Consider the following 18,858-nt stretch of genomic DNA (forward strand, 5'->3'; position numbering starts at 1 on the left):
GTTCAAAACCCAGAAACTTTTTCAATGAACACATTTTTTTGGTATTTAAAATGCCCACATTTCTATTGTATTAGAATATACACTACATATGTATAGAATTAGTACGTAGTGTGGATGTAGTTTATATGAGATATTATTGGTGAAGAAAGCATCATGCTATCAATTCATGACATTGTAAAAAAAACTGCTCAATGTGTCAAAATCACAAAACATTGGATAAAAAAAAAACATAAGTGAAGAATAAGGAAACATTTACATTGTAGGGATATGTATCTATTTGTTTAAATATCAATTAAAATCAAACTATTAAAGCATAACAACGGGTACATGTGTAGATGTTTGTACAGAGGAGACATAGATTTCATTAGGTGACCATAGTGAATTCAGCTTAACTGTGAGAGCAAAGCAAGATGATTTTGGTATGTCAAAAGATTCTCAAACAGCTTTTATTGATTTACTTCCTTCAGGACACTTTATGATGACACGCAGGTTACAATTCACATATCAACATTTTTCATCCTGTCAGTAAAAGTTATTCATCGTTTTCAACACTGCGGTTTCTTTTATAAGAAAACTCAGAGGCTGGAGAAAAAGCTCATGTTTTAAGAAGCAAAGGGACGCATGAAATACACATGCAGCGAAGCGAAGTCAAGCTTGATCAAAAGGGTACAAATGTTACACATTCTGTAGGACAAAATAAATACGATAAATTCCTGTACAGCCGGAAGCAGATTTACAATTTGGGGTTGTAAAGAAAATGCACCTTAATTACGTAAAGGGATAAAAGAACATCAAACCCAGATTAAGGAAAGTTAATAGAATCCACTGTGGAAAATCTGCATTCTGATGAGAGTCCATTTGCCAAAAATGTTGATCAAGACCCAAACAGTCTGTCAGGATAGAAGACAAGCACCTAGTTAGACTTTAATTATTTTCTAGGACCATTTTAAATATATTATGGGACATTTACGGAATCAAAGTAAAATGCAGAAACGAGAAGGAAGGATGAAAGAAGGAAACTGGACTTGACATAAATATTAAGAATAGAAGCTTCATGACCAGCATCCACTTCCATTTGAATACTTACATGACCATGCAGAACATCATGAAGATATTCCATAAAGCAATGAAGATCCGGAAGTATCGCAGGCTGAGCAGAAACTCTCTGATGTTGTCACCTAAAAAAACAGAATTGCAAGGCTGAACTTTGAGAACTGCATTTACCTGCCACACACCGTTTTGTAGTGTTGCTCCCCACCTCTCTGTGTCCAATACACAGTATACACACACCTGTTGTCGGTGATCTGGACTCATCTCCAAATCCCTGAGATTCCTTCCTTTTGCTGCAAAACATCCAGTTAAAACTTCAACTGGTTGCTTGGATTTGATAGATAGATAGAATAGATTTGAGCACTTATGTGAGGTTTTAAGCCGTGTGGCCGTAGCGTTGATACTCACAGCTTGAAGTTCAGCACAGCCCCTGCATTCACCAGTAAGGTCCTAAAGAGAGTAGATAGATAAACTGTTTGTCGATTGGTCAAGTTAATAGTTGTATCTGTGCTAATGCTAGCTGGTGAGCTGGCATTAGCACAGAGCTAGCTTCCTGTTTAGCTAGCTTAACACAAAGCAGCAACTTATTGGAAAAAACACACAGGGAGATCATTTCTACTAACAAAAGTATAGGCCAGTAAAACATGTCAGAAACCGGACAGATTACCCGAATATCAACAGATCTCCGATCATTTTTTCACGTCACAAAGACGCCTCACTTCCGTGTTCGTTCACGCAATCAGGAATCTGACCAATCATGTCTCAGAGCTCTGCTGCCTGGTTGTCCCCGGATGTCGGCTGCCTCAGGTTGTCTGACCAGGCGTTGTGCTGTCAACGTGTGGCTGACAAAATGTGGCTTTGGTCATACATTTGGCTTTGGTCATGCAGCAATACATTATGGCCAATAGCAACCTAATTTGTGAATCTTTGTGATCTCAAATAATCAAATGATTTGAAAGATTTAATACATTTTCATTTGGTCATTTGAACCATATTACACACAACCTTTGATAGTAATTTAAAAACAAGGATTAATTTTATATTTAACGTATTTTATCACACATCATAAGTTAACAAAATAAAACATGTAATTAACCCAATTGAAAACAATAATCAAGAACAAAAATACCAGGAAGCAATTTGTCCAACAGACATGGATGCAGGTGAAAAAAAACTATTGAGGGTGAAAGGGGGGGCATTTTGTTAATTGTTAGCTATTTGGCAGTTTCTATTTCTGAACATATTTAAATTACTCAAACTTCAAATTAAGGACCACTCAGATAGATGTCAATTAAAACAAGAACATATACATTTATGAGATGCAAGGTGTCAATATTGTGCCTGGAGCGCCACCCTTTGGTTGTAAAAGGTCATTGCTTTGACTTTTGTTCACAATGATTAAAAGCCAAAAATAGAAAGCTAAATACATTTTAAAACGTCTTAAATGAATACAATTCGGTTGCTGTTTACTTATGTATGTTTCGGCAGTACAGTACCTCCAATCCCACCACACGCCTGCATCATCTGCAGGAATATAAACAGGCGTTGGTATCAGTAAATGTTCGCTGCAGCCTCGGTGCAGGATCCGATCCGGATTGTCGATGTTTTTAATAAGAAGGGATGTAGGAGTCTTGGTACGTATTGAAGCATTGGCCTTTGTTGTGTTTCTACGCTGCAATCAAACCTCTGATCGCGTTGGGACTCAGTGAAATAATGCTTTAGCCGAATGGACACCAAAGGACTAAACCTCATTTTTCAATTTCAAGCAGCTGACGTCGACCTCCTGTCGTCTAAAACGCGGAGCAGCTGGCAGGCACCGCATATGAAGATGAAGATGATGATGCTGAGGCTGTGAACATGAGTGGTATTAATAGGAGCGCTTGGGTGTCACAGGGTTTCCACTGTTGAGGGGTTTGTTGCAGCGTCGGTGGTCCAGCTTTGGGGGGCTTCACGATCCAGACTGCGCAGTTGGAATAAAAATTCGAACAACAAAGTAAACAATTTAAATATATTAAACCGACAACAGGCAAGATGGAAGTCCTGGCAGCTCTTAATTTGGGCGATTTTGCCCAAGTTTTCTCCAAAATGGGAATGTTCCCCGTGTTTGATCTCGCCTACTACATTGTGTCCATTCTCTACCTCAAGTATGAGCCAGGTCAGTGGGTTTTACACTTTTCTGCTTGCTTTTTTAACATTAGGGTATTCTTTATTATTAGATACTATAAGATCTATTACATACATGATCATGTATTGATTGATTGTTAAATGGGCAAGTAAGCTATGCCTAAACATAAATCTATTATAACATCTATAATAATTGAAGTAAAACAATCATAAGTTACTTCTGAAATGTGTGTGAGGAAATGAATGTGCATGTAATGGTTGACCTTCTGTATTATACCTAAACTCTGTCGAGATATCCCTGCAGAGACTTTCCGTTGCTGTTATCTCCATAGTACCCCGTCCTTATAAAGCATGACCTGTTACATAAACTCAACCAGGAGCACTTTAAGCTCTGCCTGCACGGTATCAGGGAATGCTGCAGCAGCATGACCTCATTTACACTGAGGAAATTACCAGAGTGGATTAAACCACACAGCTTCGGGTGAAGCCTGACATTTTTTAAGATTGAACTTATTTGAGCAACAGAGCCAGAGGAGCATGACACTCGAGAGAAAAGCCTGTGCATACCAGAGACTTAGGCAATAAATAGAAGATCCTGAAATAGACGGCGTCAGTGGGCCTCCGAAGCCCCTCTGCTTGGGGCTGAAGACTACAAGTTTGCAAAAGGAAAGAAAGTCTTAAGTTAGTGTGAAGTTAGAACGAAGGGGGCCTGCTGACTGTTGCCTGCTTCTCATCTCTGCTTGAGGCCGTCAAGCACAGCTCACCTGAATACCAGACCAAACCTTCTGGGGTTGTGTTGCATTTTTGGTAAAGCAGGTCTCGGGTTTTGATAAAGAAGCAGAACATGTGGCAAAAAAGAAGCCTTTGTCTATACTGTCAGTCATGGCAGTCATCTTAAAGGAGTGCAGTTACAATGACGTAAATGCAGTTATTATTGTCTCTAAAGTTTTAACAGTGTCAAATTGTGAAACTTTGCTGGCTGTCAGGTCTCCCGCGGTGGTGGACTTGAAGGGGACTGGGCTAATTTGACTTTCAAAGCATTTGTTCCATTCCTTTTTTAATAAATAGAAAAATGTGTGATTCAAATGATTAGCATTTGTGGGTAATTTACTCAGAGGTCATGCTGCTGTAGCTCAATTGTGACATGTTGCTAGTAGCTTGACTTCCTGACTGTAACCGCGAACCTTTACCTTACTCCACATCTCATTTTACAGTCAAATAACTCCCACGGCCATCATTTGCAAGATCTTTTAATGATCACCATTTCCTAAATGTGAGAGTAAAAGAGTCCCGGTTCGTGTTAGAGGAGCACATGAATGAGCTCGTGGTCGTAGTGGTGTTGGGGGGGGGGGGTCAAAGGTTAAGACAGGCCCGACAGTTGCAAGGCAGGAGAAGCAGTTGAGCAGAGTATATTTTTAGGGAAGCATTTCTCAGGATCAAATTGCTTTCAAACTGAGCACCAGTTTCACCACAACACCCTCGCCCACCTGTTGTTGGAGATTTGCACTGCTTTCTTCACGTCTCCTTTTTCTAAATGTTTCTGACGCTGTTGTAACGCCGTAAATTATTTACTCTAATAGTAACATATAGTCCTTAAAAAGTACGTTAGTAAGAAGGCCTTTGAAGTATTTCCATTTTGTGCCACATAGCGTATGCTTCAATCCAATTACATTTAATGTTTCACTGTTTTACTCATCGATACATTTATTTTACAGCTTTTGTCCCTTCACAGATTAACATTCATGCGGTCAAACTGTTAACTGGAGCTATATATATATATGATATTTTAAAGAGCTGTTGTGCTCAAGTCTGTTGATGTTTAAGTTATCTATTAAAAGTTGGTAAACTCATAATTTAGTCTACATTAGTTTGTGGTAGAAAGGTGGATTATCAGGGCGTGAAGGGAACTGGTTGACTGGGCGTGGACATCGATACAGCTCATAAAGACACAAGGGATCCACTGATAATGACTGGAGTTCATCGGCAACAGTTTTCCTGTTAAGGATGTAATAGAAAGTATTTAAATTGATGATGGAATCGATGAAGCTTTTCAATCAGACCCTTTGGATTTTCTCCAAATTACTTTTTGATATATACATATAGAAAACGTGATAAAGGAGCATCTTTACATTAGATGTAGAAAAGTACAAATGAAGAAGAAAAGTTAATTTAAGACTTTGTCTTGTATTTGCAAACATAGAAATACATTTAACCTTGCTAATAGTTCTTCTATTTCTATTCCTCTGTGTTTGAATCATTTACACCTAATGAATCATTTGATCGTCTCTTGTTTTCCAAGAAAATAGACATTATGATTAACGACTGATGAGGCCTGCAATTTGTGACACAAAAAATATGCAATGAAAATTGAATCCATCAGTATTTAATATTTTTCAGCAGCTGTTTTAACTTTGCAACTTACAAACCATCAGTGTGACATCTGAAATTTAGTTAAAGCAACAAAAAGGCTTCACAACAAAAGAGACTCGGAGTGCATAAACTTTGCCCTGACCGAACTCCCTCCCTCGATGACCCCCCCACAGCTGTGCGTGTCAGGGGCCCCTGACCCCTCCTCCTCTGTGTTGCAGGCTCGGTGGAGGTTTCTCGCAGGAGTCCGGTGGCCTCCTGGCTCTGTGCCATGCTCTACTGCTTTGGTAGTTACATCCTGGCAGACATCATGCTGGGAAGTAGCCCCCTCGACTATTTCCAATACAACAGCCACATCCTGCTGGCTTCAGCCGTCTGGTGAGAGAGAAGAGGATGAAAACACAACCATTCTTTGTTTTATATGATTGAACCCCAACGATAACGTATTTATGAACATCGTCTTTCCATTTCTGCCCAATAGAACCAAAGTCCTGCACACTGCTTCCTTTGAGGCACATACGATATTTACCATCTCCTCCCTCGTCTTTCGCAGGTACCTCGTCTTTTACTGCCCACTGAATCTCTTCTATAAATGCGTGGCTTTCCTGCCCGTCAAGTTGGTGTTGGTCGCCCTGAAGGAAGTCGTCCGCACTCGTAAGATCGCCGCCGGTGTTCACCACGCTCACCACGCCTACCACCATGGCTTCTTCATCATGGTCATTGTGGGATATGTCAAAGGTCAGTGTTTTGAGTTGTGAATGCATTTATATGCCTGTGTGACAGGGCAGGTTTTTTAAAATCTTGGTAATGTATTATGTAAAATCACAGTTTCAGATTAGCAAAACTGTTGTGACACAAAATTCCTTAATGTTTAAAATGTTTTCTTTTCATTTTCAGAACAACCAAAATTAGTTCTGTTATTCCATCAATGAATGAGAGACGATGACAAATGCATTAAATAGTATCAACTTTTTTAGTCTATTAGCAGCTTTCCCTTTTGACCTGCGTTTGACCTGCAACTAACTAACAGATTTTTATCATCTATCGACTATTTTCTCAATGAGTCTGTGTAAAATGTTGAATAAATTGTGAAAAATTCTTATCAGAAAATGCAAAGTAATGATATCATATAGAGATATTTACTAATACATACAACTGATTAACCCAGCATATCTACGGCAACCCCGGAGTTTTAGGCATTCTTGTTAAAGAATTCATTTGATTGATGATCAAAATTGTTACAATTTGTTAAATCCTGAAATGAATTACCGGACTAATCGTTTCCATTTCAGGAGAAAGTGTAGAATTCGTCTTGGTGAGCCTTCAGATCACTGTGCTGAATGACAGCTGCACTCAGGGAGCCCCCCTGTTTGAAGATGAACGAATGTCACATGTTCATGCCAGTGTGCACATGTGACATTCATTCATGTTACAGTGTTCACAATCAGCACGTTTACATGCACTTAGGTGAGCGGGTTACTAGGAGAAACCATACGTGGATAATCTGAGAGGAAAACAGAAAGCTGCTAAATGGCCAATATTTATGCTTGAAACAATTTAACTCTTATGTTTTCTTTGCACAACTAAACCACATGTTTTATGTACTTCTCACTGTGAAGCCTTCCAATAATATAGAAACATCTATAGAAATAATAATTCAAGTTATCCTGGTCTGCTCATTGAACAGTGAGGCCCTGCTGGCGTCCATGTTGAGACAGTGGGAGGAAAGCTGAAGCCTAATAAGAGCAGTCATATGAAACACAGACTTTTTTTTCCCTCTTTTTTTTCTCTGTCTATTTTTATCTTCACAGGCTCTGGGGTGGCTCTCATTTCCAATTTCGAGCAGCTGTTGCGCGGTGTGTGGAGGCCCGACACAAACGAGATCCTCAACATGTCATTGTAAGTCGGAACCTACGCACCTCTGGCTCCTTCGGCATGAGGGGTTCCCAAAGAAACATCACAGACAAAACTTAAGGGTGATAGTGACAACACAAAATACTGGCAGCACGTCACAAAGTGTAGAACTCAATGATTGTTTGACTCTAATGCCTCCAAGTGGTAACATCCCAAAGGTATTTTGACAGATTGTAACGAACCCGATGCACAAACTGCCAGAAGAAAAGTTCTTATCCCTGCAAATAAAATCTTGGATTCATGTTTTTCTAAACTTTATCAAGGTGAAAAAATGTGAAACTATTCAAGCGTCAGTCAATACATTCAGCTAAACAATTAACCATTCAATCTAAATGTCAATGCAAAAATAATCAAAATATTTTAAGTTTCATAAATCCCTGCAATGACACTAAATAATATGTTTATTTAATTCTGTCGATATACAGTTGAATTAGAGGTTGTCCTTCTCTGGTCTCTGCAGCCCCACCAAAGCCAGTCTGTACGGCGCCATCCTCTTCACCCTGCAGGAGGCTCACTGGCTGCCAGTGACCAAGAGCATCCTCATCCTCGTCTTCACCCTCTTCATGGCCACCAGCAAGGTAAGATCAGCATTTTGGACTCTGTGAGTCGATGACTGGAGCAGTTCGATGAAAACACAGCACTTTGACACATGCAAAAGAGCAGCAGCAAGTTTAGAAAATAAGTTTTATATAGTTGGAAAAGAAAAATAAATTCACCCTTCCTGTAAAAGATCTGGATAGGTAGTCTAACAGAAGAAAGCCTCGGTACTCGGTACTGTGCTGTTTCAGGGTTTCCTCTTTTTCATGTGGTATTACATTTAGTCTTTAGTGCATCTTATGTGTATTTTTGGACTTCTTTTGTTGAAGGTGCCCTGTGGACGTTTTGACCACTATCGCTACTGTAGACATGAATGTTGTCGGCTCACTGTTGTTTGTCTCAGACTTAATCTATTTAGTAAATGGTAGCACTTAAATTGTACTTATAATGGCACTTTTCTATAACATGTTTTGAAACTGCTTATTTGATGAAAAATTTACTTTCTTGTTACTTGTTCTTCTGAGTTTGTATCTCTATATGGAAATGCACTTATTGTACGTCGCTTTGGATAAAAGCGTCAGCTAAATGACATGTAATGTAATGTAATGTAGTATAAATACTGTTTTCAAGATGCATGTCAGGCTCCAGGATAAACAGAATGCATTTTTGTGAGAAACAGTACATATAAACTTAGTCAACACCAGCAATTAATTATTTTACGTCCAAATTTAAACCCAGAAAAAGTCCAAACTGAAGAAGATGTTCTTTCTCAGTCTTCACAGGCAGAGTGGCACTCCCTGTGATGAAATAACATTGTGTAAAATCAGTTTAATCTCCTGTACCCGACGCAGGTGGTGATGACAGCACGACACTCTCATGGCTCCCCCTTCGCCCTCATCGAGTCCTGGGTCTGCCATCTGCTGTTCGGTTCCCCTCTGGGCGGATCCGAGGAGGAGCACCACCACCCTCCTGCTGCCGTTCCATCTTCACCTGTCAAAACCAGGGAGGATGCGAGCGAAGGCACGCGCAAGAGGAAGGCCAAGAAAGCCGAGTAGGACGCAGAGCTAGAAGCTGCATCATGGCCTCCACATGGTGGGACCTCCCATTCCTTTCTAGGGAAAGGGCTAGAGACCCTTTGTATTAGAGCAAAAATGGTGCTTTCTGCATTCTACACAGAACGAGGACTCTGTAAATACCACAGCAAAGGCTCCACACTTCAACCCACCCTGGACATTTTCAACCTATTTATTTCTGTGCTGGTGAACATCTGCATCTGCGCTCCACGCTGTCTCTGCGATCCGCGTCCAGCAGCTGCGTGGTCGTTTTAGGACGGCCTCTGTTCAACACATCAGTAGCTGTGTTTCTGTATGTTTGGGATTTTCTTTAAGTCCACCCAAACCTTTCAGTTAAGAAAGATATAGAAAACACAAATGAATCCGACCCTCAATCCGAAATTCAAATGTAAGTAAAGCATCATGTGAAAGAACATTGATGTTTTTTACATTGAAATGATGACAACCTCCTGTCATTAAATACAATCAAGAGAAACATTGTGTCCCTGTGTTTTTTGATTCCCTATTCTTATTGGCATGTACATTATGTCTCTGTTGACTATTCAGAAGTAGCAACAACTTTCATTACCTGTTGTTATGACAGATTCCATCTCTGCGTTTTATGTTCTGAAACTTTCACTACAAAGTTCTATTCCCATTTTGAGTATTTATTGTATTGTTCTAGTCGGGATAATGTTTGTTTTCTGTTGTGTCACTTTGAGGCAAAGGGTGGAGGTCACGTCCGCAGAAACCTGGAAGCCTGCCGTTGCATTAACAAACCCTTGAACAAGCAATAAAACCCCACTAATGAACTTTGCAGGAGGTTGTTACACTCAACTTTTGACCTTAGCATTCCTCACAGCAACAGAGAGCTTCTGGGAGGTAAAAGATCTTTTGCTGCTTTATCAGGAAAAGTAGAGGATAGAAATTCTCTATCCTCTACTTTGTTCTCTGTACTGAGTATGCCACGGAACTTCATTGATGAGAAAACATGAACTCAAATTGAACTGCTCTTCAAAGTTTGCATTTCACAAAAACAATTCTAGTTTCCAAAGGTTTTAAATTTATCAGGCAAATTACAATGAGAGAAATTCCTTTTGATTAAAATGAGCAGCTGGGAAAGCATTATGTCTTGTAATGAACTAAATATTACACATTGTTTAGTAGTGAATAAATTGATAAAGATTACAGAATATGGTGTTGACAACATGGAATTAAGGGTTTCTAATGAATTGATTGTTCATTGCATCATTCGATAAACCATTATTATTACAAGTGGGTTCAAATCATATAATGACTTCTCTCTAGTGCAACAAAGATCTCATGAATATGTCCTTTCTTCCTCTTTGTGGTGGAACATTTTTTTGCAGCAGAGGCTCCAGAGGGAGACATCCCTGCTCCTGCAAGGCAGCGAGCAGGAGCAGGAGAGAGGGAGAATGGAGAAGGGATCCAGGATAAATACTCCAAAACCTTCACCGCAATGGAAGGCATCTGCTGATCCTATTACACAAAACACACACTCACAAGTGCACGTAAACATGGATTTGTCATAAAACATACAAGACTGGAACAAAGACTATTTTCAGATGTGAAATCTGAGTGGTCTTTTTCTGTGATATTATATTACTATTACTATTCATTTCATAACTAATTAATTAGGGTAAGATAACATAGTAAAGAAAATAATTGCTGGTTTAAATTGAAACTTGAACAAAGCTTAAGAGTGTTATCTTTTGTTTGTGATTCCAAAAATACATTGTCAAGGTAAGCAACAAACAATGAAACAACAAGTCACTAAGTTAATCATCCAGAAAATGATACAACTTAATAGCTAACTTAAGGGAGGCAATTAATAACCGACCAACAAAAAGAGAAAAAAATTCACTATCAACTCTCAAACAACGACGAAATAACCCCCAATAACTTCAACAGAACAATGCAGGGGTTACATAATGCAATGCATTCAAAGAACTATTCTCCTTCCTTCAACTTTTCCAGAGAGGGGATTGCAGAGGAGTTTTATGGTAAAGGATGAGGATGTCAGCCAGGCAGGGGAGAAAAAGTGTGTGTGTGTGTGTGCGCGCGTGTGCGTGTGTGGCGGGTTATAGTGCAGGATCCAGGTTTGTCGGAGGAGCACTCAGTCCTGAGGCAGAGGAGAGGGAGGGAGATGCTGTGGTTTCTGGTGCTGATCTGTGTGCTCTGCATGGGAGGACACACTGCAGCAGGACAAAGAGGTGAGAAAAAGAATTTTAAATTAATTTAAATTAATTAAATATGTAGTGTTTTATTATCTTTGGCCTGGGCTGTGCACGTGGGAAACTACAAAGTGCAACCAAATGTATCTATTTGGGGAATTAGAGTTTGGGAGAGAACCACTGATGAATTACATTTACCACTGGCAACTGGCTTATTCAACCTGATAACGTGAAAATGAAGGATGAGAACTTAAACAGAGGTTTCAAACGAGCTGGAGTTCTCCGTGGAAAGCCTCTCTGATCAAACATCAGTCCTTATACACATTAAGGAAAAACATTTACAAACAACTTACTGTAATAGAAGAAAAGAACCCGTTTCTGTTAGCAGCGAGAGGGATTCATCTCCAGCGTCTTGTTTCTCTGCTGTGGAATCCTTTCTGTAAACACAGTTGACACTAATGTGAATAACACATTTCCTGTGGGGGTCTCTGCACTCCTGCGGCTCCTCTGGTCTGGGGGAAGCGGCCCCCAAAGCAGGGGTCAATCATCACAAGCGGCATGTTGCTTCAGGATGTGAACTCACCTGAGCATCGCATCCCGTCTTCTGATAAGAATCATGAAACTGTCTCCCGAGGCAGCCTCAAACATTCATCTTCCAGGAATCCTGTGTCATTCCATATCTGGAAAATCTATTTTGCAGCTGCAATCCAAACATCTCAGACTCTAGTGAATGGGTGGGAGGTGAAGCTAAGGGTTGGCTGAGGAATCTCAGGTATTGTGTGTGTTGTGTGGTACTAGAGGAGATCAGTGCTATAAGGTTACAGATTACACATCAGCATCGACCAGGAAAGCCAAATGTAAGTATTGGGTTTCGTTAGTTGAGGGGAAATGGTGCATGTGAGGACCCGCACACTAGGAGGGTGAATCAGCTGTTTGTGAAAAGTGTATCTTGAAATGTTTTTATTTTTCCTTTTCAGATGGAGAAATCATCAGTCAGATTAAAATGACGAACATGGCCCTGGCTGAGATAAAAGAGCTTCTGTCCCAACAAGTAACGACATGATAATGCTAGTTTACATCTGTGTGCTCACAAATACACTTGCTTGTTGGGTTATGTGTACTTTTGTTTTCACCATATAAATAGAAGTAGAACAAAGATTTCCATAGATATCAATACTTTATTACATTATAACTCATTTAGCTGACGCGTTTATCCAAAGCGATTTACAATAAGTGCATTTGAACCATAAAGATACAAACTCAGAAGAACAAGAAAGTGCAATTTTATTTAATTATAAGCTTACATACTATTATCACAGCTCAGGCAAGCACATTGCTATTAACGGATATGTGACCACTTTGTCTATTTCTATAAACATTATAACATGACATTTGTTGAGGTATCACAAAAACATTGTGTTCTCAGATAAAAGAGATTGTGTTTCTGAAGAACTCAGTGATGGAGTGTGAAGCTTGCGGTGAGTTGACTGCTTTCTTTCCTTGCACTATTGTGCAAACAGATATTCTATTTTCAATGTTGCACCAACACACCAACACACACTGTCAGATGAATTTGTAGCATTGCTTCTCTGCTCTCGTAAAAGCCAAAGAAAGATACATTTTGTACCATTCAACACAGTTGGAACACTTTAAACTCTTCTTTGATAGTTTTTCAGGCTTGTACAAGAATAATGGAAACATGAAACAATATTAGTATATGTTGATGGGAGTTTCATGTTACCATCCATAGCTAATAAACAGCAGAATCCATAGTTACACATTTGATGTGAAGCTTCTCTCTCCTCAGGTATGGGAGGAATCCAGCCCCGTCCCTCCTGTGTGCCCAACCCCTGCCACCCGGGGGTGAAGTGCAAGGAGACGCCTCAGGGTGTAAAGTGTGGGCTTTGCCCTGAGGGCATGGAGGGCGACGGCACACACTGCACCGATGTGGACGAGGTATGCAGACACATTCAACCCAAACTCTCTCTCTTCATTTCTCAATTTTGTATTGTTTTGCTTGTACAACTTTATATTTTTTATGGCCAAAACCTTGTGAAAGTCTTCTTGGAGCGACTTTCCGAAACTCACCCTGTTTAACCGAACACACCTCGCCCCCTTGTTGCCGACAGTGTACAGTGACGCCGTGTCACATGGGCGTGCGTTGCATTAACACCTCCCCGGGTTTCCGCTGTGGATCCTGTCCTGCCGGATACATGGGCCCTCAGGTGCAGGGCTTCGGCCTCGCTTACGCCACCGCCAACAAACAGGTGAGCACACAAACACACGCTCAGACCGCGTACGCTGCTGCCACAAAAAGAGGAGAACAGGGGAGAAAATTAGTTCTTAAAGTTAGTTTTATTGGTACTGGTATATAGATTAGAGAGTTGGTTTGTGTTTAGTTTCTTACTGAAGACTTTTTTTGTAATTCATTTCCAAGGAAATGAAGCCAATGACAATTATACATTTTTATGTCATTACGCTTCTAACAAACTAACCATCTTACTCATCCATGATAAATGAGATAACTCAAGATTTTGTCACCTGTAATAAAACATTTGAAATAAGCTGTGAAACAAACCAAGAGGCCAAACCACTCATTAAAATGTTATAATTCTGTTACATATTGATCAGTTTTTTATAGAATCTGAGGTATAAGAGACTTCCCCCTATGAAAATATTATTTTCTGCCTCAATGTAAAGCTCATTGAACTTATTTATGTTCTTTCTGTCCGTGTTCGTCCTATCAAGGTGTGCAAAGACATCAATGAGTGTGAAGGCCTCAACAATGGAGGCTGTGTGGAGAACTCGGTCTGTATGAACACCCCTGTGAGTATAAACAATACAGCAAAACACTGACACGCTAGTAATATCAAACTCTTCAGCCTGAACAACCCATAAGATAAGATCACTTCGGTTTTAGATTTCTCAAAATAAGTCTTGGTCACAATCTGTGTGCTGTTATCCACCTACACCGGCTTCAACATGAAGTTACATTTTCTTTACAAAAATCCGATATTATGTTATGTCAAATATTTGTCCCTTTAGTGTCTGTGTAGTAAGTGAAGAAGATTAGTTCCTCCCTCCCACTGCTCAGTGCAGTCTGTGAAGGTTCTATTGCCTTATTAAAAGGAGCGAAGACATCCGCCCGTCCTTCTTCAAAGGGGCCTGAGTCCTCTGTGTGTCCTCAGGGCTCTTTCAGGTGCGGCCCCTGTAAGACGGGCTACGTTGGGGACCAGCGGCGCGGCTGTAAGCCGGAAAGGGCCTGCGGGAATGGCCAGCCGAACCCCTGCCACGCCAGCGCTGAGTGCATCGTCCATCGAGAGGGTCGAATCGAGTGTCAGGTGAATGAATTCCACTTCCTGCTTCTTGATCGCGTCTCCTAAAAGCTCCACACCGAAGCAGCTCAAGTAGATGTGAGGAATTTGTTTGTGCTTTACAATACAATAAACTGTGACTGATACTCTTCAGTATCCACTTGATCAATTCTCTATGCTAAATAAATCTCTCAATAGGGTCATATTACAATTAAGAGTTTAGTTTTCTTTATCACCCCACACTTTCCTTTGTACAAAGCTGCAGAACATACGGAGAAATACAACCCAACTCTTTATATTACACATCTCTTGTGAAACCCAAAAGACTGGCAATTGGGACTGTCATGCAGTACGTACCATAGGGCCAATGAAAGCCGTCTGTGCGGAACATGAAGCATCATCTGTCCTCACAGTGTGGAGTCGGATGGGCTGGCAACGGCTACCTGTGCGGTGCGGACATTGACATTGATGGCTTCCCTGACGAGAAACTGTCCTGTCCTGAGAGGAGCTGTAACAAGGTGAGTCTGCATTAACCACAAGAATAGATGTCCACAGGTCTTATATATAGATAGATGTGCCAAGAAACAGTGTGTTGGGATGCCTGGTAAGAAGCTTCATATGGTTAATTTCAGTCCACAGGCAAAGTCAACCAACTAAAGTCTCTTGTGAAGTCGTGGATTTGGATTTAACTGCTTTAGAAGCCGACAAGTTGGACCATAATGGGACACCAAAATTCAAACAAGTTTTAACAGTTTTCAAACTAAAGCATGATCTTCGTGTAGAAAAAAACTGATCTATCACACCATATATTAAACAATGTTATTAACTTTATTGGATCTTAATACTGAGGGTGTTTTTATCTCTTCAGGATAATTGTCTCACTGTTCCCAACTCTGGTCAAGAAGATGCCGATGGTGACGGAATGGGAGACGCCTGTGATGAGGATGCAGATGGGGACGGGATCCTCAACATGCAGGTAATGCATGTAAATCTCTACCATAAAACATCATTCAGACAACATAGAAATGATTAACGAGCTCATGTTCATCTATGCATCAGGATAACTGCGTGTTGGTGCCGAATGTGGACCAGAGGAACATAGATGAGGACGACTTTGGCGACGCTTGCGACAACTGTCGCGCCGTCAAAAACAACGACCAAAAAGACACCGACGTGGACCAATTCGGTGATGAGTGTGATGAAGATCTTGATGGGGATGGTTGGTATTCTACATATTTTTGCACACTCTCACATAAATGTGGATTTGAAGCTGCGAATGCAATGTGCAATGTAATCTTAGGAATCCCAAATCAACTGGATAACTGCAAAAGGGTTCCCAACGCTGACCAGAAAGATCGAGATGGGGACAAAGTGGGAGACGCCTGCGACAGCTGCCCTTATGTTCCAAACCCTGACCAGGTCACAAATCAATTCTTCTTCAAAAATGTTACCTTGAAATCGACAAAACATATCTGACTTTGTTCCGTTTCACACTAAAAAAAATAGTTCCATGTAATCTTTCTCAGACGGACGTGGACAACGACTTGATTGGCGACCCCTGTGACACCAACAAGGACAGGTACCGCGTGACCTCGTCAACCACAGCGCATGTATTCACCCAACAGACCATAGTGCACTGGAGAACAAAGTCTGCATGTGCTAGTAAAAGCCTCCCATGTCCAGTGACGGCGACGGCCACCAAGACTCCCGGGACAACTGCCCAGCCGTCATCAACAGCTCCCAGCTGGACACCGACAAGGACGGCAAGGGAGACGAGTGTGACGAGGACGACGACGATGACGGCGTCCCGGACCTGCTCCCCCCCGGCCCCGACAACTGCCGCCTGATCCCCAACCCTCTGCAGGAAGACTCCAATGGTGGGCAACGCTGCGCTGCCCCCCCCCCCCCCCCCCCCCTCCGGGACTGAGTCTGGTAGAGGACAGATGATGAGCGGAGGGTTTGGCTCTGAAGAGAGTTTTGCACACTTTTCTTCTCAGGTGACGGTGTGGGAGACATCTGCGAAAAGGACTTCGACAACGACACCATCATCGACACCATCGACGTTTGCCCGGAGAACGCCGAAGTCACCCTCACCGACTTCAGGGAGTACCAGACTGTTGTTTTAGACCCGGAGGGAGACGCGCAGATCGACCCCAACTGGGTGGTGCTGAACCAGGTCAAATGCTTCCTCCTGTTTTTCTTGTGTACATTTGGGGTCTCGGCTGCCTGAGCATCTTGGACATCCACTCTTTTGTTTGCGTAGGGAAGAGAGATCGTCCAGACCATGAACAGTGATCCCGGGTTGGCTGTTGGTAAGAGCCCTTTGTTTAAAAGAAGAGTGGACGAGAGTTAGATTAAAAGAATGAGTTGTGTGCACATCCCCAAACCTGCGTGGGATTGCAACTGGATAGAACTACAAAGAAAATAGCAATTAAAGAGAACTTCAGTAGCTCCCTTAAACAAAATGCTCTTCTACCAGGGTACACGGCCTTCAGTGGTGTGGATTTCGAAGGGACATTTCACGTGAACACGGAAACGGACGACGACTACGCAGGGTTCATCTTCGGGTACCAAGACAGCTCCAGCTTCTACGTGGTGATGTGGAAGCAGGTGGAGCAGGTCTACTGGCGGCCGAACCCGCTCAGAGCCGTGGCAGAACCAGGCATCCAACTGAAGGTATATATACAGTATATATCATGATATAACGATATAATGCACAGAAATAGATACGTAGGAAGCCATTAAGAATAATAACTGTTGGGTTGCCAGGTTACGCAAAATCCATCATTAGTGAGACTGGACTGTTCTTTTCTTGCAAATCTAAAACCATCATAAGCAAGTTGTAAATGTTAATAACTTTATAGATGGATGTCGGTCCAGAATCCAAAGGCTTCCGATACACTTCGACAGACTCGACATCACATGCCACCCGACAGCATTAAAGATCACACTTCTTGACACTTGTATTATTTTTTGGAAAAGGCCGTGAAGTCAGACACGGGACCCGGGGAAAACTTGAGGAACGCCCTGTGGCACACCGGCGACACCAGTGAGCAGGTCAAACTGCTGTGGAAAGATGCCCGCAATGTTGGCTGGAAGGACAAGACCTCGTACCGCTGGTTCCTTCAACACCGACCTGCCGACGGCTACATCAGGTACTGGACCAGTTCAAGGAATCCCCCCCCTCCCACAGCCGGACAGGATGTTTTCAGTCCATCCACTTTAGTGTCCCTGTTTGCACAGCTTGGTCGGCGGGAGCAACTGAAAGAGAATGAATAAACTTTAGAGCTGCTTCTAAAGACAAACACACGAATCGTAAACCAGTGTGTTCCAACGCGATGAAACCTTCTCTCCGACGGTGTGCAGGGTTCGCTTCTACGAGGGTCCCAAGATGGTGGCGGACACGGGCGTCGTCATAGACTCCACCATGAGAGGAGGTCGACTGGGGGTCTTCTGTTTCTCCCAGGAGAACATTATCTGGGCCAACCTGCGTTATCGCTGCAATGGTAAGACAAGTTTAACCATTCGGAAATCAGGAAATTTAAATGAGAAACAAAAAGTATTCCAGTTCATTTTTCTCAGGCCTCGGCCTAAATATGTTTAAGAGAATTCTGGTACAATGGACTCATTTTTGCAACTGCAATGCAAAAAAAGAGGAATGAATAAATGTTATTTTACTGCTCAACTGTATTTTTAGTTTGTCATACTGCTGACAAAGAGATCTCCCCTCATGTGGTTTCCCTCTGCAGACACTCTTCCTGAGGACTTTGACACCTACAGAGCCCAGCAGGTCCGACTGGCCACCTGATGACAACAAACTAGCCACAGGAATCCTGGGAAACCCTTTACAGCAGCACAAATGGGATCAAATCATCCCTTTTCAAACATTTATAAAAAGTTTAAAAATATGTCAGAGGCGGTGACATAACGCACAATTATGTTATTAAGCCGTTACAAAAAGTAACAGACATTACTGTCATTTTGAGAGAAAATGTTGTCTATTGTATTTTCAAATGCCAATCTGTACTTTGAAGAAAGAGCAATTGTTAATTGTTAATAATAAATAAATTTGGATTTTGATAATGCATTTTGATTAACTTATTGTGTGACCGTTTACTGTGGCTGCATATATCAAAATAATGATTCTAGAATATAAGCTTAATATCATGAGCTATACAAATATGTTACATATATCATAATTGGTTCTTTGAGAAGTATTTTTAAACATGTCAGATGCATGAAGTGAGGAAAAATGTTTTTTGATAATGGAAATTGATTCCAAACATGTTCATCAAACAAGATATT

General features: G+C 41.4%; 3 protein-coding genes across 5 annotated transcripts; 2 read left to right on the forward strand and 1 right to left on the reverse strand.

Annotated features, from left to right (window-relative positions):
• Positions 1-430: 430 nt before the first annotated feature.
• smim7 (small integral membrane protein 7) lies at positions 431-1,876 on the reverse strand. Its single transcript, XM_037469963.2, has 5 exons — positions 1,718-1,876; positions 1,459-1,500; positions 1,291-1,343; positions 1,088-1,178; positions 431-890 (listed from the first exon to the last, which is right to left on the reverse strand). Exons 1-5 carry the CDS (start codon positions 1,741-1,743, stop codon positions 875-877), a joined length of 228 nt encoding a protein of 75 aa, XP_037325860.1. The 5' UTR covers positions 1,744-1,876; the 3' UTR covers positions 431-874.
• A 569-nt stretch (positions 1,877-2,445) lies between these two features.
• Positions 2,446-9,563, forward strand: tmem38a (transmembrane protein 38A). Of its 3 annotated transcripts, none has more exons than XM_037470322.2 (7): positions 2,446-2,684; positions 2,817-3,205; positions 5,763-5,919; positions 6,095-6,279; positions 7,353-7,440; positions 7,916-8,033; positions 8,844-9,563. In XM_037470322.2, the coding sequence occupies exons 2-7, from the start codon at positions 3,082-3,084 to the stop codon at positions 9,045-9,047; spliced, it is 876 nt and encodes a 291-aa protein (XP_037326219.2). In that variant the 5' UTR covers positions 2,446-2,684; positions 2,817-3,081; the 3' UTR covers positions 9,048-9,563. The 3 variants fall into 3 exon arrangements, with proteins under 3 accessions (XP_037326219.2, XP_037326218.2, XP_037326217.2); XM_037470321.2 differs by having other exon boundaries at positions 2,820-3,205; XM_037470320.2 differs by having other exon boundaries at positions 2,446-3,205.
• A 1,581-nt stretch (positions 9,564-11,144) lies between these two features.
• comp (cartilage oligomeric matrix protein) lies at positions 11,145-18,585 on the forward strand. The gene is made up of 19 exons (XM_062563701.1): positions 11,145-11,278; positions 12,217-12,290; positions 12,666-12,717; positions 13,047-13,195; positions 13,369-13,506; positions 13,988-14,065; positions 14,428-14,580; positions 14,967-15,071; positions 15,422-15,529; positions 15,613-15,772; positions 15,854-15,972; positions 16,080-16,132; positions 16,237-16,430; positions 16,551-16,729; positions 16,817-16,865; positions 17,033-17,229; positions 17,536-17,708; positions 17,920-18,059; positions 18,303-18,585. Exons 1-19 carry the CDS (start codon positions 11,212-11,214, stop codon positions 18,359-18,361), a joined length of 2,247 nt encoding a protein of 748 aa, XP_062419685.1. The 5' UTR covers positions 11,145-11,211; the 3' UTR covers positions 18,362-18,585.
• Positions 18,586-18,858: the final 273 nt, after the last annotated feature.

The sequence above is a fragment of the Pungitius pungitius genome, chromosome 7 (assembly GCF_949316345.1).
Source record: "Pungitius pungitius chromosome 7, fPunPun2.1, whole genome shotgun sequence".
In the NCBI taxonomy this organism is placed as follows: Eukaryota; Metazoa; Chordata; class Actinopteri; order Perciformes; family Gasterosteidae; genus Pungitius; species Pungitius pungitius.